Source organism: Cercospora beticola, chromosome 5 (assembly GCF_033473495.1).
Source record: "Cercospora beticola chromosome 5, complete sequence".
NCBI classification, from domain to species: domain Eukaryota; kingdom Fungi; phylum Ascomycota; class Dothideomycetes; order Mycosphaerellales; family Mycosphaerellaceae; genus Cercospora; species Cercospora beticola.
In genome coordinates, this window is record NC_088939.1 from 1281273 (window position 1) to 1306676 (window position 25404).

A 25404-nucleotide genomic window follows, 5' to 3' on the forward strand; every position below is an offset into this window, starting at 1 on the left:
ACTTCAGACCATCGACAACCTCAGACATGGTTCAAGTAGCTTCTCGACCAGTGAGTACTACATGAGAGCCTGCCGTCAGATCAGTACTGAGAAAGTGCTGTCCAGAATACTCGCAAGGACAGGAATCTTTGATACTCATATCAATTCAGGCGACACAGCAAACTTTGGAGCAAACGTGATCGATCTACAAAATCATGGAATCCGCTTACCATATTTGCATTCCATCTCCGCAGCCTCATAGCATCGTCAATTATTACAATTCGTTTCAAGCCGTTCACCACATGGCCTCGTGCGACCAATTGCCAAGTATTGCTACAAGAACCCGCTCGGTCAGTCAGCGCTTGTCACGGCAAGCAATGAGCGTGACATCGTCATTTCCCATTCCCTAGTCCGCAGACTTCGAGGTCAGCCGCATTCAATGAGTCTCAAGCTTTGGACAGCCGATGTATGTCGCGTGGTAGCTGTTCAAATGACCCTCGACTGCTCAGATGCATATATGCCGGCTTCTTCCACTCTCTGGCTTCCTTTCTTCCTATACCTGATACCAACAAAGCACAAATAACCTATACCAACACCAAGACCAACACCATCCCCGAGCAGTATAACGAACTCGAACAGTATACCGAACTCGAATAGTATACCCAATTAAGACTATCTCCTCCGCTATCCAACCTCGACAACCCATTACATATCCACCATGGCCTCTGTAGCTCTCGCCGCTCTCGTCGAAGTCGTCGGCTATATTTCCTACCACTACACGACCATGAACCGAAGTGAAGAGATCCTTCGAGACATCGGCATCTCCGAGTATTCCGATGAATGGGAAGCAAGCTACGACGCCTGGACGGACGCCAACACATCTTCACCGACTGGACAGCTTTCCAGAAAGCTAGCACTGGCATACAATACTCACATCGATGCAGCCAAAACTCACTCTGCTAGCGAGATCTGGGCTGTGGGCAGGAGTGAGTACGGAGAGGCTGTGTGGAAGGTTGTGTGTCCACGGAGACACTGATGTGGAGGATGAATGAGACTGTAAGTGAAGGCGCCACACGTGGTCTATGGTCACATGCTAATGAAATATGTGATCAGTGCGATTTCTTACATGCTTCCAGAAGAATTCGGGGAAAATATGCTCTTGTGTTGTGCGACGGCATAGATGGGCATTGAGGACGTTTTGTGGGGCAAAGGACTTTCACGGCCAAATTTTCCTGGTGTTTCTGACATGATTTCTTGTTTGATGCCATTTGGTGGCAAGGTTGCATGTGAGGAAGGACAGTACTGGGCGCAGAGAATGGCAATTGGAGTTTTTTATTTTCCATCTTTATGTTTTCATGTTTGCCACTTTATAGATAGATGAAACGAATGAGACTCCAGTGTCTTGGTGTTTCTGACATGGTCTCTTGTTTGATGCCATTTGGTAACGAGATTGCCTGTGAGAAAGGACAGTACTGAGCGCGGAGAGTGGCATATGGCAATTTTTCTTTCAGTTTGGTGCTTCCGGCGGTGTATAGATATACGAATTGAATGAGGTTTCGATGACTTACATTGAGTGTGGTATATCGCGAGTGTCATGCTTCTATGCTTCTTATATTACTCTCTGGCAACTCACAGAGATATGAATGCCGGCACAGCTATGGATGCCGGCAGAGTGCGCAAGGGAGATACCATGTGCTCATGCCTGCTTCCGTTAATCTTCCTGACTTCCCTGGCGTCGTGAGAGAGACACTGTGGCGAAGAAAGCACGCGAATCGTCAGAGCGAGACGGCAGGGCCTGGCCGCTTGTTATACTTTCGTGGCTTGTCTCTCCAATGTTCTTGCGTTGCGCGGCAATATGAAGGAATAAGCGGGATGAGGAGGATGTCAGATTTGGAGGAAGCGCCATGCTTGAGTCCGTTGGCCACTACATTTCCGGGTGTGCTATCCGGCATTGAGATCGAAATACAGTGATGATTACTATGCCCTCGTAGTCGGATTGTGGGCGGTCGCAGCATACTGTATAACCGTACCATGTTCCCGGATGAGCACGAGAGTATAACCATTGGTCGAAGCATGCAAAGGAGTAGCCGCTTGTCCTGCCGCTCCGGCGGACGATGACAGTCTCGATTTGATGGGAGGAAATTCGGAGGTGTTGTCCGGGCCGTCGAAGCTGCGGATGCAGTGGACACTTTTTGGTTTACCGTGATCTGGATCCGGTGGCCTGTGCGCCTCACGTGCGATCCTTTTAGCGGGGAACGTCATGTCTCTGTTTCGGCAAGACTACATGGTAACTATTGCTTGTCCATCTTTTGCTCGTTTTTGGCCGCCGATGACCCTTCCCGATCCTCTTAGCCGCCTTCAAGCGTGAGCTTGCTAGCATCGTCAGCCATGTGTTCAAATAGGTAGGTTTGCTCTCTTCATCGATCTCTCCGTTCTACTATTCCATTGTTCTCTATCTTGGACATACACTCCTCACTCTACCTGAGACCATTCCGACGAGAAGAGGACGATCCCATCACGAGCTCGCGCAATCACGCGACACATCTCTGACCTCCATATCCCATCTTCATACTGGCAGCGATGGCTGTGGAGAACTACGACATTGTGATCGTGGGCGCTGGTCCAGTAGGCCTGTTGCTCTCGACATGTCTAGCACGATGGGGCTACAAGATCAAGCACATTGATATGCGACCCGAGCCCACACTTACTGGGCGCGCCGATGGCATTCAGCCGCGATCTCTCGATCTCCTCCGAAATATGGGCCTGAAGCGAGCCATCATGGCCAACGAGCCGGCGAAGGTGTACGAAGTCGCCTTCTGGGACCCTCTGGACGAGGGCAAGGGCATCGCGAGAACAGGCACATGGGCGTCTTGCCCGAAATTCATCGATGCGCGATACCCATTCACGACGTTATTGCACCAGGGCCTGATCGAGAGGGTCTTCATCGACGACATTGAAAAGCATGGCACACGGATACAAAGGCCTTGGAAGATTACAGGCTTCAAGAATGATGGGAAAGACTCAACATATCCAGTCGAGGTCAATCTCGCGCATGTGAACGGAGATGAACAGGAGACTGTTCGCGCAAAATATCTGTTCTCGGGAGAGGGCGCGCGATCATTCATCAGAGAACAGCTTGGGGTCGGCATTACGCACAAGGACCCAATCGCATACGTGTGGGGAGTAATGGACGGAGTCGTTCGGACAGACTTCCCCGACATCAAGATGAAGTGCACAATCCATTCTGATGCCGGCTCAATTATGGTCATTCCTCGCGAGAACAACATGGTCCGCCTCTACATTCAAATTGCCTCATCAACCGACAAAGACTGGAATCCACGGAAAACAGCCACAACTGAGGAAGTGCAGGCTTATGCTAAGAAGATCATGAAGCCATATTACATCGAGTGGGATCGTGTAGAGTGGTACTCGGTGTACCCAATCGGACAGGGCATTGCAGATCGATATACCTTGGACGAGCGCGTGTTCATGGGCGGTGACTGCTGCCATACACACTCGCCTAAAGCTGGTCAAGGCATGAACACTGCATTCTTAGACGCGCAGAACTTGGCCTGGAAGATCCATCACGTCGAGTCTGGTTTCGCCGATCGCAGCATTCTGAAGTCGTACGAGTCAGAGCGGAAATACGTGGCTGAGAATCTGCTGAATTTCGATGCTTCATACGCCAAATTGTTTTCGCAACGAGTGCCCTCAGCAGCAGAGCGCGCCTCTGCTGGCAAGTCGAATGACGGAAAAGACGAGAACCCATTCGTGCAGAAGTTCAAGGAGTCTTGCGAGTTCACATCTGGCTATGGCGTTGCCTACCTCGAGAATGTCTTCAACTGGTCAGAATCTCATGCGGCGCAGTCACCGCTCTTCCTCACGACCAAGAACGGAGGCACGAAACTACGCACAGGACGCATTCTGACCCCCGCGACTGTTACTCGAGTTGTCGACGCCAATGTCGTGCATCTCGAACAGGAGATCCCTCTGAATGGATCGTACCGACTTTACCTCTTCGGCGGCAAGCCAACTAAGACGAAGAAGGCGATCGCAGACTTTGCCTCCGGTCTGCGCAAGAAAGGTTCATTCTACGACGTGTACAAGCGAGCCGACATCGGCAAGGTGGATTACCACGAGCGACACAATCCACATTCTTGGTTCTACACCTTCAATATCATCTTCAACTCTCACCGACCCGATATTGAGATCCGCGAGCTTCTACCCGAAGTCTTGGCGCGTTACACCGATCACGTCTACGCTGACGACATCTGGGATCAAATGGTGCCTGAAGCAAAGGCTTCAGCGCACGCCAAGGTCGGCCTGTCAGAAGAGGAGGGAGGTATTGTGGTCGTGCGACCTGATGGCTATGTCGGTTGCGTGGTTAAACTCGTCGAGGGATCTGGCACGGTCGACGCGCTGAATTCCTACTTCAATTCGTTCACCACGAAGACAATAGGGTCAGAGAGGGCACAGCTATGATGAAGCGCTTACGCCAGTTTCCTATTGTCATATTCTGCAGCGTTATCGTACCAGACTTTTGAGCGAAAATATGACAATTGGACTTGTGACAATTGACTGCATACCATTGTGCGCCCCAAACCTTAATTTCCTATTGTCAAGTTTTCTATTGTGTTTGCAATACATATTACTCCACCTTCGAACATACTTCTTCTGACATACTTCTGCACAGTTCAGACTCTTTGGCATACGCTCTCGCACAAGACTCCGATTTTAATCACATCCGAAGATTGATCGCTGGACGTCGACTTCATCCCTCTCCATCCCAAGCTCTCGAGTACGCTCCATCTCTCAAGACTTCCAAACTATCTCACACGGCTTTCGACCGCACCCTTTATACCTCTCATCACACCAGACGTATACTCTTCTTCTCGACGCAATGGCATACGCAAGCAAGCGCAAAGCCGTGGCCCAGCTTACTCCTCCTGCAAGCAAGAGACAAGCGACGGAGAGTGCCTGCGCTCATTCCAACATGAACAAAAGCAAGAGCATTGAGACCGAAACACCATCGATATTCAGTCGCTTGCAGCACGAATCAGTCAAAGTGGCAAACGACTATCGCAAAGTCCGTTTCCCTATTCTTGGCAAGTATATCACGAAGGACGCCCCAGCAGCCATGCAACAGTACGACACAATGGACCTGATGCCTGCCGACCCTCGTCAGCTACATCACAGCACCTCCGTCTCTGGTCCAGTCGCTCAGGATGGCAAGCGCCCTGCAATCGTCCGAACGCCGTACAACAGGGACCGGAAGCTCACCTTCTTCGATCTTGCCCCGGAACTTCGAAACGAGATATACAAACTCTCATTGATAAGTGCAGAAGGCATCGCTATCATGACCAAAAACCCGAACAACATCGAGCCAGCCCTCCTTTTCTCCAGCAAGAAGATCCGCTCCGAGGCTCTGAACATGTTCTACCACAACAATAGCTTCCACTTCGACGATACCGAAACAGCCATTGGCTTTCTCAAAGCCTTACGCCGAATACAACGTAATTCACTCCAATCATTCACGATCATCGATCCATTCAAGGCGGCGGTCACACCAGTCGAGGCAGAACTTGAGGACGCCCGCATTAGGAGATATGACACCGAGTATCACTGGAGTCGTGTGAGCTCAGCAAGCAAAGCCGCCCAGGCAAAACTTCAAGCCACTCTGGACAAGAGCCCCAGAGCTCTGAAGAAGTTTGGCCCCCTCGCGACGCCAGTGCTGCCACCAGGCATGGAGTATATCCACAACCATTTGTCAAATTTCCCTCACCTGCGACAAAAAGACATCGTTCTCGACAAGCCACGCACGCTGAAAGCCACGAAACATGCCCTTCGGCTGCTGGATATTTCGCTTGGGAGAAAGGAGATGAACAATGTTGTCAAGGTAGAAATGCTGGTTCACGTGCCAGTTGATGAGAACCGGCCAGCTAATGGTATTGGTGAGGCGAAGGAGGAGTGGAGAGCGGTCACGATGAAAGAGGTGGAGGAGTATAAGGTGGTGGAGGTCAGGAGACGGAAGTATGTTATGCCGATGACAGAGATGGAGAAGAGCAGGAGATAGAAGAGGGTTTAGATAGGTCACGAATGGTGCTGCTTTTGCGGTTTCGAATCTCGTGCATTTCGTCTGAGCTAATGATTTTCTAAATGTCACCTGCTTCGTATTGCCTCGTTATGTTGGAGACAAGATGGACGATGCTGTTTCTCCGTCCGTTTTATTTAGTTTGAGCCAATAATTGTTCAAATGTCTCCCGTTCATTACGATTCGTTGAAGCTGGGACAAGATGGACAACATCGTCCCTCCAACCATGTGACCCACAGAGAGCCACCTAGTGTCCAGTCGGTGCCCAACATAATAAGCTCTGGCCTTCAGAGGGAAGACCTAAACATGCTCGTCTCTCCGGTTACGTGATTGAAGCTGAGGCATTGATTATCCAGAAAGTCTGAACGCTGGCAGAAACCAGGCCTCGGAGACGTGGCTCTCGCTCCTCGCCTCTCCTCAAATCAGACGGCTGCAGAGCCAACTAAGATTCGAATGGCAGTCCGGGTGGCATACATGAACTCTGATCACCGACGGCAGCTGAAGGAAAAGGAGGTCAAGAGCATCGCGGTGCACTGGCCGACTATGCTTTGAATATGCTTCTTTGTGAATCCTTGGAGAAGGCTTTGTCATAATTACACACGAGTGACATCGACCTGTAATGGTGCAATGTGAATACTTCATGCACACTGTCTCCCAGCAAAGCCGATGTGTAGAGCACATAAAGTAACCCAAGCATGTGGTGTTGGAGAACGAGGTAATGAGGAGCGAAAGCCGGCTTGAAGTTGAAACAATTCACTTCTCGGTATGTATGCTCTGGTAAATTAGCTCAACTCATCTTGCTTCTGAGTGAAACCAACGCAACTGAGCGGCCAGTGAATGAAAAGTCAAGCTCATAAACTCCGACCAGCTCTCGAGACACGAGTCCTAACCCAGTGAAGTCTGTCAATGCGTCGTTGACTTGTAGATGTTGATTTCATAGGATCAGATGCCCAAGGTCAATAGGAGTGATGGCGTGATCGACTTCATTGATCCAAGTGATTGCCAGGCATACAAGGGTGCCCGAGTTTGTCTGGCACTGATTTAGTATCTCATTTTCACTCGAGATTCTTTCCCTTCCATGTGAATGGGATGTAACTCGGCCAACTCATCATGAAATAGCAAGTGAATGACATGCAAGCTTTTTATAGAGGCAGTCCATTGTGATTTCGAACGACGTGGCTGTCCACCTCATCACTGCCTATGCAACCGACTGGCCTTGCTTTTCGTGCTCACCTGAGAAATGCCAACGAAGACAAGGGAGATGGAACAGCAAAATGCTGAACAACCAGCATGGTAGTGTTGTGAATGAGACAACAGTGAAGCTTTGGTCGGATGCGAAAGGATAGTGCAAGCACTGCTTCCACATCGCCGTTCTGTCCCGCTGGAGGCCATGTGAATAGCTGCTCTCACTTTTGGTTTGCTCCCAATCCCAGGGCCAATATTGATGAAAGAGACCGCGTCCATGCACTCGATGAGGAGGTATTGCTCAACTTTGCTGTTGGACTGACAGGGTCCCCTCGCGTTCACTCTCGGCTCGTTCGATTTTCTGGAAGGCATCAAAGGTTTTGAAGTCGTCCGGAGCGACTGAGATTTCTGCCAGAGAGATTGCTGCGTGCAGGAGTTCAGATCATGGTCATCCTGTGACTTCGACAGAAACATCGATCACGCAGTGCATGACCCCAGGAGCATAGCTTTTGAGCTTGTTGATATGTTCGATCTCGACCTTCAGCTTCTGCTCGTCTCCAACATGCTCCAGGTGAGGGTTACTGGATCCCAGCAGAATGCGCTCGAATTCCTTCCTCGTCTCCTCACTCTTCTCCACGATCTCGTCTACCAGGAAATTCTCATGAATGTGCAACCATCCCTTCGGCTTCAACGAGACGAAAGCAGCAGCAAGCTCCAAAGCCTTTCTCGAGCTCGGCAGCATCCCGAGATTGACGTGTCGAATGTTCAATCTGCTGTACCTTGAGGTTTCTCTCAGCCGTTCCGGCGCCATCTCATTCGTTTCGTTGAAAACCAGGATTTGCGCATCGCTCTTTACCATCATTTCCATCGCGGCCTCATCTCCATCCTCAGCACCCTCAATCCTCCCACAAACCTCCACACCCCATTTATTCCTCCTCGCCCCCCTCACCAACCCCTCCACACTCCAAGCATTCAAATCCCAACAAAACACCGTCCTCGCCCCAGCCCTCACATACGAGAAGGTAAAATACCCAATCCCAGCATACAAATCCACAACGTCAAACCCCATCTTCCAACCCTCATCTCCCTCATCTCGCGCTTGCGCAGCTTCTTCTGCCGCTTGTACCACAGAAGGCAACGTCAGCAACCTCGCCTTCTCCGAAATGTTCCCTCGCGAAAACATCGTCCATCTCGGCGCCCACGTCTGATAGATCCCATTCTGCTTCGCAGTCACCCAGAACGCTTTTGCGAAATCTTCTTCTGTTGGGGGAGATGAAGCAGTCTCTGGGCCGAAGTCTCCGTAGATTGGCGTGAAATTTATCGGAGCGCGGAGGATATTTTCCGACTTGGTGGAATCCTCATTTTGAGGTGGGATGGGCTTGTTTGAGGCGACGTGTGTGATTTTACATTCTTTGCAGATACGTTGCCAGAGATCTTCGAGGGTTTCCGAGGCGAGAGGTTGAAGTGGTTGCCATTCGGGGCCGGAGAGGGCGTTGTGGGGGAAGATGAGTAGGTCGCCGTAGATTGTGTGTGATCTTGAGAGCTTTTTCCATAGTTGGGTGCTTGCGTCCGAGGTGAAATTGTGGTTGTCGCGCCATGCCTGGAAGGCGCGGTCTAGGCCGGACATTGGTGTCTGGGATGTAAAGTTCGTCGTGGTGGTGGCAGTTTCCCACAGAAAGAGCTTGATTAGACACGGTGGGTTTGAGGGAATCACGGCCACATTTTGCACAGTTCAATGTGGATACACTTGCCTCAGTTCACAGTGCTACGAAGGTATAATAAAATAGAAACGAATTTCAAATCTTTTGTATTCTCCAATAGAAGCTATAAGCTATCTCGCTGTTGATGTAAAAGCAATGTACATGTCGATCCTTCCATTCTATTGCACTTTCCCATTATTCCAAACTTTCGCATGCAGCGCTCGTTTCCACCATATAATCCTTGGTCTTCGCCTTTACTTCGGACACTCCTTGATACCAGTGCGTTCGCGAGACAATTCCCACTTCCACTGCCTGTAGTCGAACATGTTCCAGACGCTCAACTCCGACAAAGAACAATAGCTTCCTGGTGCGCGGCAATCAGGGACATAGATTGCATCAAGGGACAGCGGCAAGAGTTCTCCACCAGTGCAACGTAGGAGCTTCTCGACCCGCTCGCGAACGCTTCTTTGGATTAAGGATTTGAGGTGCATGTAGCCGAAGTGCCTCATGCCTTGACAGCTCCAGTCGGCGTAATTCAGTTCAAAGCGGCGGATCTTTGCGATGTTGTCTCTTGGTATCTTGCTGAGGAAAGTGATGGCTTCTTCTTCGGTGTTTGCATACCAGGTGTTCCCGCCATAGAGCATTGCTGTTGCTTCTTTGTAGATCTCTCGGTTTGCGGCGATGATGTTGACTGCTAATGGGAGATTTCGCGGAAGCGCCTTGCCTTGTTCTCCAGAGACGGAAATGACTTGGTCGTCCAGTAAAAGAGCTTGCTTGTAGATGTTGTTGCGTAGCTCAGCGGACAGATCGCGGAACGAGGTTGGGTTGTTTGTTCCAGACATGTTGTCTTGTGGTGTGATAGCTTGAAATGTTGATGAGTCTCGCCGATGGCTTGTCTTTCGAAATGTTGCTATGCGGTCGATGGCCTGCTCGTCGTTGTCTTCTGATATGATAGTCGGACTTGTTGGTGCGCGTGGTTGATGGCTTGTCTTTCGAAGTGTTGAAATGTGGTCGATGGTCTGTTTGTTGTGGTCTTTTGATGTGTTGGTCTTCCGATATGATGGTCCGAAGTCTGTGTGAGAGGATGTAGTAGAAGGCCTGCTTTTCGAGGAGGGCGAGTGGTATATATGCATGCAAAGAACCAGAGTGAAAGTGGCCTCAACCATGTCCTCAAAAAGGTTGCGATCCACGAAACTTGCCCTCCTGACCTTGGGTCGTCGACGATTCGTTGACCTGTCCTGTTACTACCGAGCAAATGGTGGTTCACGTGAACTATAATCCTGACATATAGTCGAGCATGAGGCCACTTTCCGGACTCTCCGCTGTTCAGACCGTTCCCAAAGCAGGAGCACTACGTGGAGGCTCTTCTACTGCAAATACTCTCCAACAGCCTTGACCGCGTTCTGAAAATTCTTTCCCTCGATCAGAATCAAATGCCCTTGAGGTTTGATTCCTGCCTCAGTGAAAGCTCGCTTCGCATCACTGGCACCTTCATCTGCTTCTTTCTCGTACTCGAAATTCGAGAAGCCCAGGGCGTGTTTTTGCCACACTTCATCTTCAGCGTGAAAGTAGAACGTCTCAGAGTTCGCGCTTCCCGACTTCTTTCCCTTTTTGCTCGGCCGCTCCTCCTCTGCATCAAGCTTTGAGTGCACTTCGGCATAAGTCTTGCTGAAGATGAGATAGTGCGTGAAGTCGTATGGTTCCTTGTCCTTGACAGCAAGCTCAACTTCCTCTAAGAGCAGGCTGTACATTGGAGGAATGACCTGGTGTGGGATGTTGATGAAGCGTTCGTTCAGAACCAGTGCGACTTGTGCTTTTGAGTCAGGCGCAAGTAGCTGTTCGAGTTGCTGAAGACCAGGATTCCCAGAAGCTTTGGCACGAGACAGGATGTATTTTGTCAAGTTGAGAATGACGGGCTTCATCCTGTGGTGGTTGAGGTTTAGGGCCGTGAGAAGCGCATAGGGATCGCTCTCTTTGCCGTCGCATTTTACTGTTGAGCCCATACCGGGCTGTGAAAGGATCAGATCGGCCAGCTCTGAAAGGTCAAATAACTGATTGTCGGCATCGAAAAGTTGTCGGAGCAAGTTCTTCAAGCCGTGGAAATCCACTTCTGGATCGGGGTCCATGAACTCGAAATCTACGTCGAGCATACTTGTGTCCTGGGCGGAAGTCAGTGTCTCGGCCCCTATCAATCAGAATACTGCTGCATACATCGTCACTGCCACTGTCCTCGCCGTCGACGTCCATCTTGTCTTTCGACGGCAGCTTGTCGTCGCCATTCGCCTTTCTTTTACCCATGTTGGTCTCTGTTGTTTCGCAGCGCGTAAGTATACAGCCAGTGAGCTTGATTGCGACAATTGCTCGCTTTGATTTCGACAGGAGGAATTGGACGAACGACGAACTTTACGTTGGAACTAAAATCGGTCCAACTTTTTTGAACCGCCGAGGCCGATCACGTGCCTTAGGCATTAAAATAGAGGGAATTGCATCAAGCAGCAGTCCATGGACCAGCAAGGCTTAATAGTGCAAAGATTCGATGTATGACAGGCAATCTAGCGTGGGCAATTACACGGGTCACGCCACTGGTAGGCTCCACTGAAGCAGGCTCATTGCACGCAGCTATACTTTTTGACAAGTGCACTATATCACGAACGTCCTTGTGCAAGTGACCTCTTTTACAGACCTGATCTCACCGACGCTAAAAACAAGATGATGTATCTTAACTGTACATGGCCTCACCTGTCTGGCTCAGCGTATACCACCTCATACCTCCACTTCTATGTCCTCTGCTCGCATCCCCTCTCCATCGCAATTCTTATGCTCCTTTTAACCAATGACCAGCGCGTTGTCCTCTGGGAAGTCATATTCTGGCACCTCCAAGTTCAATGGGGCTGGGCCCTTTCTTACACGACCAGAGATATCGTAGTGAGAACCGTGGCAAGGGCAGAACCATCCACCATAGTCACCAGCCTCTCCAATAGGCACACAACCCAAGTGTGTGCAGACACCCAGCATAATGAGCCACTCGGGCTTCTTGACACGATCACCGTCGGACTGTGGGTCACGGAGGGTCTTCCAGTCAAAGTCCTCGGCTTCCTTGATCTCATCCGCAGTACGGTGGCGGATGAAGACCGGCTTTCCACGCCATTTGATGATCACGTTCTTGCCCTCTGGAATGGTTGCAAGGTCGACTTCAACCTTGGCCATGGCCAGCACATCGGCGGAAGCGGACATGTTGACAAGGAAGTCTTTGCATGTGTCAGCCATTGATTCTCTATCTCACAGTAAAGATTGCTGCGCTCAGCTCTACTCACCCTGCACGGTATTCTTCGCACCAAGCGCTGAAACACCACCCATCGCGCCGACCATGAAGTACTGGAACAGCTTGTTGCCAGTCTCGCCCGAGTTATTCCTGTAGCTCTTGAAGGAGGGGATGATGGTAGTGTCTGGCTTGTTGCTAGCGCCACGGTGGAAAGGCGACTTGAACTCGGCGTGTGATGTTGAGGCATCGGTAGAGCTGGCTTCGCGTTTCTGGATGGCGGTTGAGGTGGTGCGCAGAGCAGGCACAGCCTGACGAGTGGCGCCGCGCACCAGCGAGGTGGCGGCTCGAGAGGAGATCGACATGTCGGCGGGTGTGAGAGGTGCCTGCGGAGGATGGATCGGTCTCAATGGGTCGTGGTGGTCGCAGGAGGCGTGAGATGGAATGATGCTTTTGCTCTCGGAAAGTGAGGAAGTTGTGGCCAATCACAGTCGAGCTGATTCAAGCCGAGAAGGAGCGGGCTTTAGATGCCTTAGAACTAAGGCACAACTAGCTAAGCTTGGGCCCGCGACTGCCTAGTCATGGTCAACCAAGGGACGGTCACTTCACTTTCTTCAGTCCGCCACCGCCCAGAAAAAATCCTTCGACGGCAGAGATCGTCATGGCGCCTCCTGCGACACGGACCAGCTTCAAGCGCTCGGCTTCTGAAGACGCAGACGACACAAGCGTCACTTCTTCGAAGCGTGCCAAGGCCAGCAGTCGATCAAGTAAAGCACAGACTCAATCGCAAGAATCACAAGACAAGTCGAGCACTGGAGAACGACCAAAGCGATTCACGCCAGACGGAAGAGAGATTCCGTACATGAAGCCACGGCCAAATGGATCTTGGCGAATGATCACTGGCGAAGACATTGCCTATACCCCAGAGGAACGACCGACTCGAGCTCCAGCAAGTGCATACAGGCAGACATCGATTACTCAATCGTTCGGCCAATCGACATACTCTGGCAAAGAACGCAAATCGAAGCCTCAAGTCAAGAACACCACATCAAGCTCCACGAAACCAAAGGCGACCACAAAACCAACGATGGCAACGGCATCGTCATCAAAGCAACCCAACAACGAAGCGATATCAACCACACCCACAACCAAAGCCGGTCCCTCCAAGTCCTCCACCCCCAACCACCTAACCCTCAACCACTCCATCTCCAACATCTTCTCCGCACCACCCAACACCCTCCTCCTCCACGCCTGCAACACCGAAGGCAGCTGGGGCGCAGGCATAGCCCTTGCTTTCAAGAAATCCTACCCCTCAGCGTTCGAAACCTACCGCGATCACTGTCGCCTCACACCGAGCGATGAACTCATCGGAACCGCACTACTCATCCCTCCATCCGAAGAAGACGACTCCGACTCGAGTAAACACTTCATCGGCTGCCTTTTCACCTCAGTCAGTAAAGGCCAACGCAAAGATTCGCCAGACAAGATTCTGCGCGCGACGGGGACTGCGGTGAAGGATTTGGTCAAGAAGGTCGGGGAGTGGAATGATGAGCAGAAGGAGAAGAAAGTTGGAGAGGTGAGGATGTGTAAAATCAATTCGGGGTTGTTTGGGGTGAAGTGGGAGAGAACCCAGGCTGTGCTCGAGGCCATCGAGGTTGATGGCGAGAACTCGATCCGGCAGATCGAGGTCATTTCGAGGAGTGAAGATGATTGATGAGAGGGTGTCGGTGACGGCGCAAAGTGGTAAGTTCTTTCTCTTTCTGTTTCTTTCGATGATACCTCGGCGGCGGCAATGGTTGGTTCTGTTGAACAAGATGTTCACTGCGAAAATCGGGAAGATCGGCGCAAGGATGGGTGATGGATCTCCGCGATGGCCGCGCTTCTGTTGAATGAGGTGTTCACGGCCAACAACGGGAAACTCGCCGTAAAAATGGATGATTGGCGGCACTTCTGGCTTGTTTCGAAGTTCGTCGACGCCTTCTTCGTGTTTGAACAAAAAGTTATGGCGATGATACCTCGGGATTGAGTTAGGTCACGAGCAGGACGACAGCACTGCTCAGACAGGATAGGACGTTCGGCAGAATTATGGAGAAATTCGGAAGCAGTTCTCCAGGAATACTTGAATGTTTATGCAAAACCAACAACGATCGATAAAACTTCTTTCATCTTTCGCTACCGCGCATGTTCAGCAGTAGTCGTATGCTTCTTCTCCCTTCGTCGAGTCATTCATCGTGCCCTTTCCCCGATTGTCATGAATGGCAACTAGTGTCGACCACTTGACACAGATCTCAACCAAGAAGCTCAACATCCAGCCCGATAGCCCTCATGAAAAGATTGACATCCGCCAACCTCTTCAAACTCATTTCTTCTGGTAATGTCTTCGACACACCGACAGTCTCCATAACGCGATCCTTGACGCCCAATACAAGGCGCTGTTGTTGATCGGGACTAGCACCAACACCCATCGCAGCCAAGAATTGCCAAACGTGGACGTCCTCGGAAGCAGACACAGGCCCATCGGTCGGGAAAATATAAGGCAAGACAGGGTCCAGAGTATCGAAAAGGCGATCGTACATTTCCGTGAATTGCTGGAAATCCGATGCAGGAGCAGATTGCTTGAGGAGTTCAGCGCGAGAGATGAGCATGGTGAGAATGCTGACGCCGATCTTTGTGCGCGAGATGGCTTGGACTGGTGTTCGTTCTAGGACCAGGCCAAGGAGACCGATGATGATATTCAGCGGCGCTTCGTTGACGTAGCTGAACAGTGGTGGAATGACGGCTTGGTTGAAAAGATTGACCTCTTCTTTCACGCGTGCTGGTAGAGCGCTGTTGTCCGCTGCTGGGTATGCGTCACGAATGACGTCCAGGATGTCGAGGTGGATTACAATGAGGGTGAGCATGGTGAGACGTTGCTGATCATCGAGGTGTCGGAATGTGCGAGGGACTGCCTTCTTGCCTTTGCTGTGCGACAGGATCTGAATAAATGGGTGTGGCGAGGTTGAGCTTTTCAAATGTCAGCAAAGAAATTCCAATTCTGCATTAGTGTACTCACGCTGGGTTGATCTCAACCATGATGCGAAGGGCTTCCCACAGCTGCTCATTCAATTCCTGCATGGCACTCCTCCATCTCATGTGGCCTTCTATGACCTCGGGTGGACTCTCCTCATTGGGTGGTGGTGGCATCTCTCGTTCGTGATCTTCGAGCCTCATGAGCGTCGTGTACAAGTTTTCGATATCGCGGAGCGCAGACTTGCGGTCAGCAGGCTTGGTGGGATGGTGCTTGCGAATATCTGCAGAATCCGGACGCTTGATATTAAGAAGCGGTCGAGGCGTCTTGGAGTTGCTGAAGGCGATCTTTCCAAGCGAGCCTTCGACGACAAGCGACTTGTTCTTTGGGCGAGACTTCGCTGCTTCGACAGCACGAGCGACTTGCTGTTCCATGCGCTGCACGTGATTGTCGCCGCCGCGAGGGTGATGCCGACTACGACCATAACCATAGCGGCTGCCTGTTTGGAAGAGGTATGTCTGAGCGAACTGGTTCAAAGGCTGACCGGGGCCGCTTCGTGGGGGACCACGTATTTGAGCATAGACTTGGTAGTAGAAGTCCTCGGCCAACTGCTCCTTGCTGCCCGGTTCATTGTCGATGCCGCCCGTGGCAGTCAGCAACTGCTGAAGCTGGATTCGGGTAATGAAGTTCTTGTCCTGGGGCGTCATGAGACCGTTGTTCTTGCTCAAGAGGAAGATTTTGTGATTTCGCTTGGCACGTTTGGCTTCCTCAGCCATGTATGCCTCTCGGTCTTCTGGAGTCATGTTCATCATCTGCTGGGCCTGTGTTATTGGCGGGCCATTGTACGATGGGCCACGGCTATGCATAGGAAGAACTGGTGCTCCACGAGGTTGGACTGGAGGGCCCGGCATAGGAAAGCCTGGAGGAGGCCCTTGCTGGAATTGTTGCTGGGGCGGCATGCCGTGGAAATCCTGTGACTGTGGCCGACCATGATTGGGAATGGGCTGCCTTTGTAGAATCTGAGGCGTACGCTGGTTGAAGCCAGGACCGGGCGAAGGCTGCGCTGGCAGCTCCTGAGGAATCTGCTGCTGCTGCATTGGGGATGGACGCTGAAGTATCTGGGGCACTCTTTGCTGCTCGAACGGTGACGGCGCTTGGGGTTGAGATGGCGGACCGCCCAAGCCCAGCATGTTCTTCAAGCCCTGCGACTGACTCTGGTAATCCGGCTGTTGCTGCACTGGTGGTGCAGGGCGTGCTTGTGCCCGCATCTGTGCCTCCAGCTCTTCCAAAGTCATCATCCTCGCCGCCGGCTCAGGCTGCCTGGCTGGCTCGGCCTTCTTCGCCACGGAACTGCCCCAGATCGATGCATCGGCCTCCAACTTGGGGATGTACTCTGGCTGCTTGTAGGCCTCATAGCCTGTCTTTGCAGGCTTCTGCGGAGGGCGGGGCTGAGCGTATGGCTGGCGTGCTTGATGCAGGACCTGCTCTTCGATCAAGGTGTCTCGAATGTTGGCCGTCTGTCCCGCAAAGTCAAAGTCTCTGCCCACGCTTTCTCTTGTCACCGGCTCGTCGCCGCCGAAAGTGTCATCGTTGAAGTCATCGCCGGCCTCTTGCAGTTGAGCTCCTAGTCCGTCATACGTCTGCTCAAAGTCAAGCATTTCGCCACCTCCATCGCCGCCGAGTCCTGCAAAGGGATCGCGCTGGTCGAACATGCCTCGCGAGCTCGATTGCTGCGCGCTCTGGTCGCGAGGCAGGGTGGTGTCGAAGCCGAAGAACGACATGTCGGCGGTGGTGGTGTCTGTATTCGTGGAGCGTTCTGGTTGCTGCGAGATGGTATTTATCACAAAGGCGGCACGGCGCAAAGGCGCCAACTCGGAGCAATGGGGAACAGCCTCGCTATGCTGGGGAAGACAAACGCCGTAACGATGGGTTCAGTTGAGGTGTGCTGAAGTCATTCTGCTCGGCAAACAATGTGGGCGGAAGCATTGACCATGGCGAGTTGTGACCTCAGTGGTGCTATGGTACGCCGTTGCGGATCTTGCTGTGATACAGCAGCAGCTCGGTGGTCCGCCTTGCCGCGCTGCAACACCTGTCCACCCCGTCCATGCTGTCGGCCAGCAACGGTCTCGCAACCTCAAATTCGCTCGCCCATAGCCTGCCGTATTCCGTGTGAAGGTTTCCCTACTATACGAGCTGTCGTGCTGAACGCTCCCAACGTGTAACTTCGTGTGGTGCAATAATTAAGAGGGCCTCTAGTGGCAGTCCAATTATATCCGCCATACGAGCTCTGCTGTACCCCTTACGACGCAAGAATTCGCGGCACGCAGACCCAAGGAATTTCTCCCTCCGAGCCGGCGGGAGACCACGTCGCCATCCCCGTCTGCCTTCGTATCATATGCACGCTGGACTAGTGGAGGGGCGCGCGTCCAAGAAGCGATATTACCTCCTTCACCTGCCCTGCCCGCAGCTGCCTTTCCTTCCCTGATTTCTTTGTTCGAAACTCTGTCTGACGAGCCTGCGTAAGCCGCGTGCGTACCGCATCTCGAAACACTCGAAACTCGACACCTCCTCCTCACCTAGTCGCTCATTTCTCGCGACTGCACCGTGTCCTCGCCATCACCGTCCACCGTTCGGGCTTCGAAGAGCATCACCACACTCCACCCGCTGCCGTCCAAAACGCCACGCATCCTGCCGAGACAAAGCCTCATCGATCCGCGTTGATCGATCGCCGCCGCATGCTGACACACCTCGCGACGACATGGCGGGCTCGACGCGATACGTGCGATACATTGTCTTCGCCTTCATCGCCCTAATCCTCATCTTCTTCATCTCCTCGTCATCATCACGCGTGCCCGGCGCCGAACACATCCAATCCGCATCAGAACTGCTTAAGGCGCAAGGGATATGGAAAGGCACGCAACAGGGTTCGAAAGCACCTGCGCAAGCACCTTCGGGAAAGACGGGCAATGCTGGCATTGTCGGAGAGGGCGAGCAGAACTTACCTGTGAACCACGCAGGCAACCCAGTTGCGGTGCCTCACGATGCTGAAGTTCCCAACGCTGCTGGGCCCGACCATCTATCCACTTCACCGAACCCAGCACCCGGCACACAGACCCATCTCTCGAACACTGCGCCAGGCCCGCGCATGAACGCCACCTTCGTGACACTCGCTCGCAACAGTGATGTGTGGGAGATTTCCAGGTCGATCCGCCAGGTCGAAGATCGCTTCAACCACGCCTACAACTACGACTGGGTTTTCCTCAACGACGCTGAATTCGACGACACATTCGTCAAGGTGACCACGGCTTTGACTTCCGGCAAGGCAAAGTACGGCAAGATTGACAAGGAGCATTGGGGATTCCCAGAATGGATCGATCAGGATAAGGCGAAGAAGGTGCGAGAGGACATGCACGAGCGCAAGATCATCTACGGAGACAGCATCAGCTACCGTCACATGTGCAGATATGAGTCCGGGTTCTTCTTCCGTCACCCACTCATGCTCGACTACGAGTGGTACTGGCGTGTGGAGCCCAGCATTGAGCTTTACTGCGATATCGCCTACGACCCATTCAAATTCATGGCTGAGAACAAGAAGAAGTACTCTTTTGTGCTCTCGCTGTACGAATACGTCGAGACGATTCCAACGCTGTGGGACAGTGTGAAGAAATTCATCTCCACCAACCCACAATACATCGAAAAGGACAATGCGATGGAATGGATCTCCGACGATGGCGGAAACACCTACAACCACTGCCACTTCTGGTCTAACTTCGAGATCGGAAACCTCAACTGGCTGCGCAGCGACGCTTACATCGACTACTTTACACACCTCGACAAAGAGGGCGGTTTCTTCTACGAGCGCTGGGGTGATGCTCCAATCCACTCCATCGCGGCAGCTCTCATGCTCAAGAAGGAGGAAATCCACTTCTTCAACGACATCGCCTACTACCACGTTCCATTCACGCACTGCCCAACCGGCGAACAGACGAGATTGGATCTGAAGTGCCACTGCAACCCCAAGGACAACTTTGATTGGAATGGATACTCATGTAAGTTTTGGATGCTCGAACGAGCATTCGCACGACTCAACTAACGCTTTCTTCCTCTCAGGCACGAAACGATGGTACGACATAAACAAAATGCCTATGCCCGAAGGCTACGAAAAAGAGCAGTGACTGGCTGGGAGATATAAAGAAATTGCCGAAGAGTGGCGCGGCCCACTTATCATTCTGGGCATCGCAACGGCCTTTGTCCTGGTGGTCTCACTCTATCGCCCCGCGATAAGATTGTACGATTATACGGTCCGAGTGACGGGATTGCGGAAATCGAGTCGTTTCTCTCAGGAACGATTTCTGGGGCCGCAGGTTGGGGAGAAGGTCAAAGCCTAGTAGGCGCTGCTGAAGGGCTAGCTACCTTTCCCGCCACGAGAGAGGAAGGTATCTCGTAGAAAGCGGCATTTGGAGGGCGTTTTCTACCTTTTTTTCGAAAAACTATGTTGTTTTAGTATCGCACGACAGGGGCGGGTTCACTAGAGCTATGTTTGGCATGAATAGCACAATCAGCGAAAAAGAGACTTGCTTCCGTTCCCGCAAATGAAGCAATTGGGTGGAGAGGCGAGAAATCCTAAAACTGCTCGCTATTTTCAAATCTGGTATTGATTACAGACACTCTTGTTAAGAAGAAGTCTCTCCATATCGACCGGTCACTGACGTCTCTCCTAGTCTCTTTTCGGCCTCTTTCGATTCAGCTTGCGGCCTCTCAGTCATAGCGTACGGTTGCGTCCACTCTGCAGGTTCGTTTCGACGCGGTTCAATGCAAATGAAGCGCCCAATCGCAAGTGCGTGTCCACCAGTCAGGCACCGCTTCGGTGTTCGATTTCAACCAATATCGTTTCGCAGATGGACACGTTCTTCGTGCCCACCTTCGGCTGGACACCTGGCTCACAGCTCTTTCTGCTGCCTGTGTGACTTGCGATCGACTACTGCAGTCGAATGTTGGTCGCTCGAGATGGATGTCTTGGCAGATGTTCACGCGTGAACTTCCTGATTCTGTTCTGGTTCGAGACATTTGCCATCTTGCCTCACTTGATAAAATCTCCTAGACCGAGCCCAAAACCTGTGTTGCGCGGATTTGTAGTGGCTTTGCGATTCGCGAGCATGGCTTGCAGATTATTCGTGGACTTTTTGTTGCGGGAGCGCTTTTTGCTGCTTGCTTCTACCGGTTCTTCGGCAGGTAAGGGCGATGCTTGAGCGGAAGCATCGTTGGGGCCAGGAGTTGATTGAGCTCTTGGGTGCGAGTGAATCGGATTTCTTTGGACTTTCGGCTGTGCTGTTGGGTGTAATATGGGCTTGTGTGATTTGGTTGAAATCTTTTCAGTTGATTTAAGACGCATGTCTTGGGTTGTTCCGCAAGGCGAACATTTGATTTTGCATGATTTCGAGGTATTACCCGCAAGGCGGTCTTGACGAGTGCGTTTTGAGGTTCTGACGAGACTGGCGTTCCACCCGGCAATGAGGAGAGATCCACAAGAGAGACACGCTTGGATCGAAGAGTCTTTATTGCTTGTGGTCAAATTTTCTGTTCGCTGAGTCTGCAAGTAAGCTGAAACTGCAGGTGAGCTTGCAAGCAGAGCCTGGGAAGCAGCGTCTAGATGGGCTGCACGTGCAGACGCGGCCATCGAAGCCATATCGTTGACATGTCTATGCAGTGGTGAAGCTCGAAGTCGAAATGAGATTTTGGTGGCGCCGGGAAGTGCAGGCGCTAGCGGCTGGCTGCATGCTCGTGCACTCGTCGTGCATGACTGCCGCACGACCCATGCCAAACTCTAATTTGTGCATCGCAGCTTCAATCCACGACAAGACAAGGGTTCAAGAAAACATTCGAGTTCTGCTTCTCGGCATCAACAAGTTCGCGTTGAGCACCGCCCTCGATGACAGTCCAATTACAAGAATCGCATGGAGTCCGACTCGCGGTCGAAGGCTGCGGCCATGGCACACTCCACGCCATCTACGCATCAATCGAAGAAGCTTGCAAACAAAAGGGTTGGCCTGGAATCGATTTGCTCATCATCGGCGGAGACTTTCAGTCTGTACGAAATGCCTACGATCTGAATTGTGTCAGCATGCCACCGAAATATCGGTCCATGTGTGATTTCCACGAATACTACTCTGGCCAACGGACTGCTCCCTACTTGACAATCTTCGTTGGCGGAAACCACGAGGCGAGTAACTACCTGTTCGAGTCGTACTACGGAGGTTGGGTCGCGCCAAACATCTACTACATGGGTGCTGCGAATGTGCTACGACTTGGTCCACTCCGAATTGCTGGGCTGAGTGGGATCTGGAAGGGATTCGACTATCGCAAGCCACATTTTGAGCGACTGCCGTACAATGAGTCTGACCTGAAGAGCATCTATCATGTTCGAGAACTGGATGTGCGGAAATTGCTACAGATCCGAACACAAGTCGACATCGGAGTCAGTCATGACTGGCCTCAGGGTATTGAGTGGAAGGGCAACTGGAAGAGACTTTTCAGCAAAAAGAGTCACTTTGAAGACGATGCAAGAAGCGGGAAATTGGGGAGTGTTGCCGCGAAGCAGGTACTGGAACGACTACGACCGAGGTATTGGTTTTCCGCGCATTTACACTGCAAGTTTGCTGCTGTGGTACAGCATGAACGCCACAATGCGACACTGCCGCAGCAGACTGCGCCTTCCGGTACTAGCTCATTCGCTGTGCCAGCGAATAACGGAGACGAGGTCGATCTCAATGGTGCAGAAGCCATTGACCCCGCTCCACCTGCTAAGAATGACGACGAGATCAATCTCGACCTCGACGACGAACCAGAGGCGGTGGTAGAGAAATCCATTGCTGCTACAAGGCCCGTCAATAATGACGAGGTTGAGTTGGACCTTGACGACGGTGACAGCGCGCCTGTTGGAACAGCTGGCAATCGGTCCCAAAGTGAGAAGGACCAGACAGAAGAAGAGGCACGTCTGGCTGCAGCGCGAGCTGCGTTGCCTGCTTCTTTCGCACCTCGCAAGCAACCCGAACCGATCGAACACCCTCCCGAGATCACCAATACCGAGACATGCTTTCTCGCGCTCGATAAATGTCTACCGAGCCGTGATTTCCTGCAGCTCCTGGATGCCTCAACTGAGCCAGTGCACGATCGTGAGCGACCACTCAAGCTTCACTACGATCGCGAGTGGCTTGCTATAACACGTGCATTTGCTCAGAGTGAACCGACAGTGGTTGGGAACCCAGATGCCAAAGTACCGTTTGCGAAGACAGAAGCGGAGTACAAGGAGTTGATTGAGAACGAGCGCAAGTGGATCGATGCGAACATCTCCGACGAGAAACTTGTAGTTCCCGAGAACTTTGTTGTGACCGCACCAGTGTACGATGGCGGCGATTTCCGCAGCCCACAGTACCAGCAGGTGAAGGAGTTTCCTAATCCTCAGACAGCAGCGTTCTGCCAACTTCTGCAAATTCCCAACGCGCTCGAAATAAGTGAGGAGGAGATTGCGAGTCGACTCCAAGCTGGTCCTCGTCCAGATACAGAGTTCCATGGGGGGCGAGGTCGCGGGAGAGGAGGCTTTCGAGGCGATCGCGGCGGACGTGGGAGAGGGCGCGGCGGTGGCAGAGGCAGATTTCGAGGCCGATGATTTAAGAGACATCGATGGACCGGTCTCCCCAATAGCGCTGTATCGGTTCCAGAATCGGACCGGGTGTCTGAGTAGACACCACCCGACGCCTCCCGCACTATGCGCTGGCGGGTTCGAGAAAATTGGAAGCCTGTCAAGACGCTCGACCTCACCGCCCACCTCTACCTCTTCCTCTACCACCTCTCCCGCCCCCACGATCACCTCTCTTTCCTCCACGACCGCTCTGCGTCCGTTCGTAAATCTTTTCGCGCCCAAAAGCAGCATCAGCCAATCTCAAGTAACTCGTCACACCTTGGTCCACAACTGCCAAGATGACGTTTTTGTAACCATGCTTCAGCTTTGTATACATTTGCGCATCGTCCTTGGGAGGGTCGTAAGGAGTCGTCTCGAGTAATGCGCTCAGCTGGTCAAGAGTCGGTGCACCAACCTCTCGAGCGTTGACGACTGCGATTCGGAAGTCCGGATCAATGGGGTTGGACTTCTTGAAGTGTGCTGATCCGGGTTTCCAGACGTGGTAGGTGATGCGGAAGTTGGGATCTGTGGTTGCGTCGTGGGGTGTTTCTGGTGCTTGTGAAGTGGCTGGATCGTGGAAGTTGATGATTGCCAGGCGGCGGTAGATGGTGTGGTAGTCTCGATAGAGGTCGTTTGACACCATGGGTCCTTCGACTTGTCGGTTATGTTGCTGCTTTAGAGCAGCTTCTGGGCTTTGCGCAAAAATGTATGCGAGTCCTGCAATGGAGTCGCGAAGTCCTGTTCGCCAGGTTCGTTTCGGTGAAGGAGGATAACACTCTGATCCGATTGGCGGGCCTGTGGATTTCCAAGATGGTGCTCGAAGGACGATGTAGCCAGCTCGCTTGAGACCTGTGTATACGGAGAATCGTTCGAAAGTCAGTGCACCTTCGTAGCTCTCCTCATCCCCGAGAAACATTGCATAGCCAGCTTGTACGCTCATTGGCAGGCCAAATTCATCCTCATCGTCGTCGCCCTCCGCTTTCGGCCACCTGATGTCCATCGTGCCTCGCTCGAGTAGGTAGAGTGCTTCTTCAGGCCACATCCAGATTCGTACGCCGCGTAATTCATCGTCGCCAAGAGGATCCTCATGAGCTGGCAGGACTCTGCCCATCTTGATGAAAAGCGGACCTTTCGGGTTGATGGCATAGCACATGTTTGTCTCTGGGTGGTAAGTGGCGATCGTGTGACCTTTGGGTTGATGAGTCCTTTCGAATGCGAGTGCATTGTGCATGGCTTGCCGTGATGCCGCCAAAATGTTAGTCTGGAGGGCCGTGGCATGAGGTTCGAAATCTTTTTCTCCGCGCTTGGGAATTTTGGCATCGCCTGTGCTGTATTGCAGTCGTTTATTAGTTCGAGTTCGAGATGAAAGGCGAGTTCAAAGGATATGATGGACTTACGATATTGAACTCAAAAATCGAAAATCTTGCGTTTCGTCCGAGAGGTCGATGTCTTCGCCGCTGAGGCCGGCGCCCCTCGGTATGGTATCCTCATCTGCGTCCGCCATGATCTTGTGCGTGACTTCGACCAAGGGCAGTGGTGCAGTGTTGGCGTGAACCTTTGAGGAGTCTTCTCTGACTGGACGAGGAAAGTCCAAAGTCTTGGCACTGGGCTCGCCACGTCCTCACTTCTCCAACTTCGCCGTGCACTTTCCCCTGCACACAACATCAACCAGAAACTGTACATCACGCGGAATCAGATTCAGACTCGACATTCAGTCACTCAATCTCGCTCAGATGGCTCAACCTACACCCGACGACGAACTTCTTCTCATTGTACGCGATTTGCCCGGATGCGCCCGGAGTCCACCATGATTAACGCGATGTAGTTGCTCCGCAACCTCCGCAATGTAGTCTACACGTTTGGCGAGAGCAGCAAGCAGCATATGTCAATGCGCGCTATGGTTCTGGAACATTTGGAGGAGATGCGACGAAAAGGTCTCACGACGAATCTCAATCTGGCGCGGCAACAGGAACGGCAAATGCAGGGAGTTGAGCAGACTTCAGTTCAAACTGGAACTCAACAGCCTGATGACTTGCCACAACTGATGGAGACTCTGGCTACGCTCAAACTCGAATGATCGAATGAGCAGTTGCACAACTACATGCGTATAGGCTCGCTGCTCATTCGAGATGAGTGGCAGGTCCGAAGACGAACGACAAGTACGGATCGAACAAAAGCCGGTGCTCAAGGCCATGAGAGCTGCAATGCGACAAGCCTAGAATGAATGTTTTGGATCCCTTGTATACTCTAGTTTCACCGTTTGCAAGAGCATTTCATTGCGTGCTTGTCTAGATGTTGGTGAAACGTCGCAGGCATGAACATCACCATTCGGTAGGCACGAATGCTGTCGGCAATGTACAGCAATGGAGAGAGCAAGTCTTGGTACGTATGACTTTCGGCATCATGCTCGAACATGGACATACTTTGACTTGTCATACGCTCGCACTATTCGATCAACACACTCGGCGATCTATGCCAAGATCAGGAGCGGGGAATAAGCTGGAC

General features: G+C 52.1%; 13 protein-coding genes across 13 annotated transcripts; 7 read left to right on the forward strand and 6 right to left on the reverse strand.

Moving 5' to 3' along the window:
- Nucleotides 1-697: 697 nt before the first annotated feature.
- Nucleotides 698-1015, forward strand: RHO25_007752 (uncharacterized protein; the record flags this gene model as incomplete). Its single annotated transcript, XM_065602978.1, has 1 exon — nucleotides 698-1015. The coding sequence occupies one exon, from the start codon at nucleotides 698-700 to the stop codon at nucleotides 1013-1015; it is 318 nt and encodes a 105-aa protein (XP_065459050.1).
- A 1544-nt stretch (nucleotides 1016-2559) lies between these two features.
- Nucleotides 2560-4461, forward strand: RHO25_007753 (uncharacterized protein; the record flags this gene model as incomplete). The annotated part of the gene is made up of 1 exon (XM_023599930.2): nucleotides 2560-4461. The coding sequence occupies one exon, from the start codon at nucleotides 2560-2562 to the stop codon at nucleotides 4459-4461; it is 1902 nt and encodes a 633-aa protein (XP_023449494.1).
- Nucleotides 4462-4879: 418 nt separating this feature from the next.
- On the forward strand, nucleotides 4880-6052 carry RHO25_007754 (uncharacterized protein; the record flags this gene model as incomplete). The annotated part of the gene is made up of 1 exon (XM_023599931.1): nucleotides 4880-6052. The coding sequence occupies one exon, from the start codon at nucleotides 4880-4882 to the stop codon at nucleotides 6050-6052; it is 1173 nt and encodes a 390-aa protein (XP_023449218.1).
- Nucleotides 6053-7703: 1651 nt separating this feature from the next.
- On the reverse strand, nucleotides 7704-8882 carry RHO25_007755 (uncharacterized protein; the record flags this gene model as incomplete). Its single annotated transcript, XM_023599932.2, has 1 exon — nucleotides 7704-8882. The coding sequence occupies one exon, from the start codon at nucleotides 8880-8882 to the stop codon at nucleotides 7704-7706; it is 1179 nt and encodes a 392-aa protein (XP_023449489.1).
- A 327-nt stretch (nucleotides 8883-9209) lies between these two features.
- RHO25_007756 (uncharacterized protein) lies at nucleotides 9210-9797 on the reverse strand (the record flags this gene model as incomplete). The annotated part of the gene is made up of 1 exon (XM_023599933.2): nucleotides 9210-9797. One exon carries the CDS (start codon nucleotides 9795-9797, stop codon nucleotides 9210-9212), a length of 588 nt encoding a protein of 195 aa, XP_023448893.2.
- Nucleotides 9798-10322: 525 nt separating this feature from the next.
- Nucleotides 10323-11253, reverse strand: RHO25_007757 (uncharacterized protein; the record flags this gene model as incomplete). The annotated part of the gene is made up of 2 exons (XM_023599934.2): nucleotides 10323-11114; nucleotides 11167-11253. 2 exons carry the CDS (start codon nucleotides 11251-11253, stop codon nucleotides 10323-10325), a joined length of 879 nt encoding a protein of 292 aa, XP_023449359.1.
- A 528-nt stretch (nucleotides 11254-11781) lies between these two features.
- FES1 (hsp70 nucleotide exchange factor fes1) lies at nucleotides 11782-12579 on the reverse strand (the record flags this gene model as incomplete). Its single annotated transcript, XM_023599935.2, has 2 exons — nucleotides 11782-12203; nucleotides 12270-12579. The coding sequence occupies 2 exons, from the start codon at nucleotides 12577-12579 to the stop codon at nucleotides 11782-11784; spliced, it is 732 nt and encodes a 243-aa protein (XP_023448892.1).
- Nucleotides 12580-12875: 296 nt separating this feature from the next.
- On the forward strand, nucleotides 12876-13928 carry RHO25_007759 (uncharacterized protein; the record flags this gene model as incomplete). Its single annotated transcript, XM_023599936.1, has 1 exon — nucleotides 12876-13928. One exon carries the CDS (start codon nucleotides 12876-12878, stop codon nucleotides 13926-13928), a length of 1053 nt encoding a protein of 350 aa, XP_023449581.1.
- Nucleotides 13929-14502: 574 nt separating this feature from the next.
- RHO25_007760 (uncharacterized protein) lies at nucleotides 14503-17002 on the reverse strand (the record flags this gene model as incomplete). The annotated part of the gene is made up of 2 exons (XM_023599937.2): nucleotides 14503-15217; nucleotides 15267-17002. 2 exons carry the CDS (start codon nucleotides 17000-17002, stop codon nucleotides 14503-14505), a joined length of 2451 nt encoding a protein of 816 aa, XP_023448890.1.
- A 977-nt stretch (nucleotides 17003-17979) lies between these two features.
- KTR1 (alpha-1,2-mannosyltransferase ktr1) lies at nucleotides 17980-19396 on the forward strand (the record flags this gene model as incomplete). Its single annotated transcript, XM_023599938.2, has 2 exons — nucleotides 17980-19270; nucleotides 19332-19396. The coding sequence occupies 2 exons, from the start codon at nucleotides 17980-17982 to the stop codon at nucleotides 19394-19396; spliced, it is 1356 nt and encodes a 451-aa protein (XP_023448891.1).
- A 1754-nt stretch (nucleotides 19397-21150) lies between these two features.
- On the forward strand, nucleotides 21151-22887 carry RHO25_007762 (uncharacterized protein; the record flags this gene model as incomplete). The annotated part of the gene is made up of 1 exon (XM_023599940.2): nucleotides 21151-22887. The coding sequence occupies one exon, from the start codon at nucleotides 21151-21153 to the stop codon at nucleotides 22885-22887; it is 1737 nt and encodes a 578-aa protein (XP_023448889.1).
- A 148-nt stretch (nucleotides 22888-23035) lies between these two features.
- Nucleotides 23036-24403, reverse strand: RHO25_007763 (uncharacterized protein; the record flags this gene model as incomplete). The annotated part of the gene is made up of 2 exons (XM_023599941.2): nucleotides 23036-24227; nucleotides 24297-24403. The coding sequence occupies 2 exons, from the start codon at nucleotides 24401-24403 to the stop codon at nucleotides 23036-23038; spliced, it is 1299 nt and encodes a 432-aa protein (XP_023448886.1).
- Nucleotides 24404-24632: 229 nt separating this feature from the next.
- Nucleotides 24633-24976, forward strand: RHO25_007764 (uncharacterized protein; the record flags this gene model as incomplete). The annotated part of the gene is made up of 2 exons (XM_023599942.2): nucleotides 24633-24671; nucleotides 24725-24976. The coding sequence occupies 2 exons, from the start codon at nucleotides 24633-24635 to the stop codon at nucleotides 24974-24976; spliced, it is 291 nt and encodes a 96-aa protein (XP_023448887.1).
- Nucleotides 24977-25404: the final 428 nt, after the last annotated feature.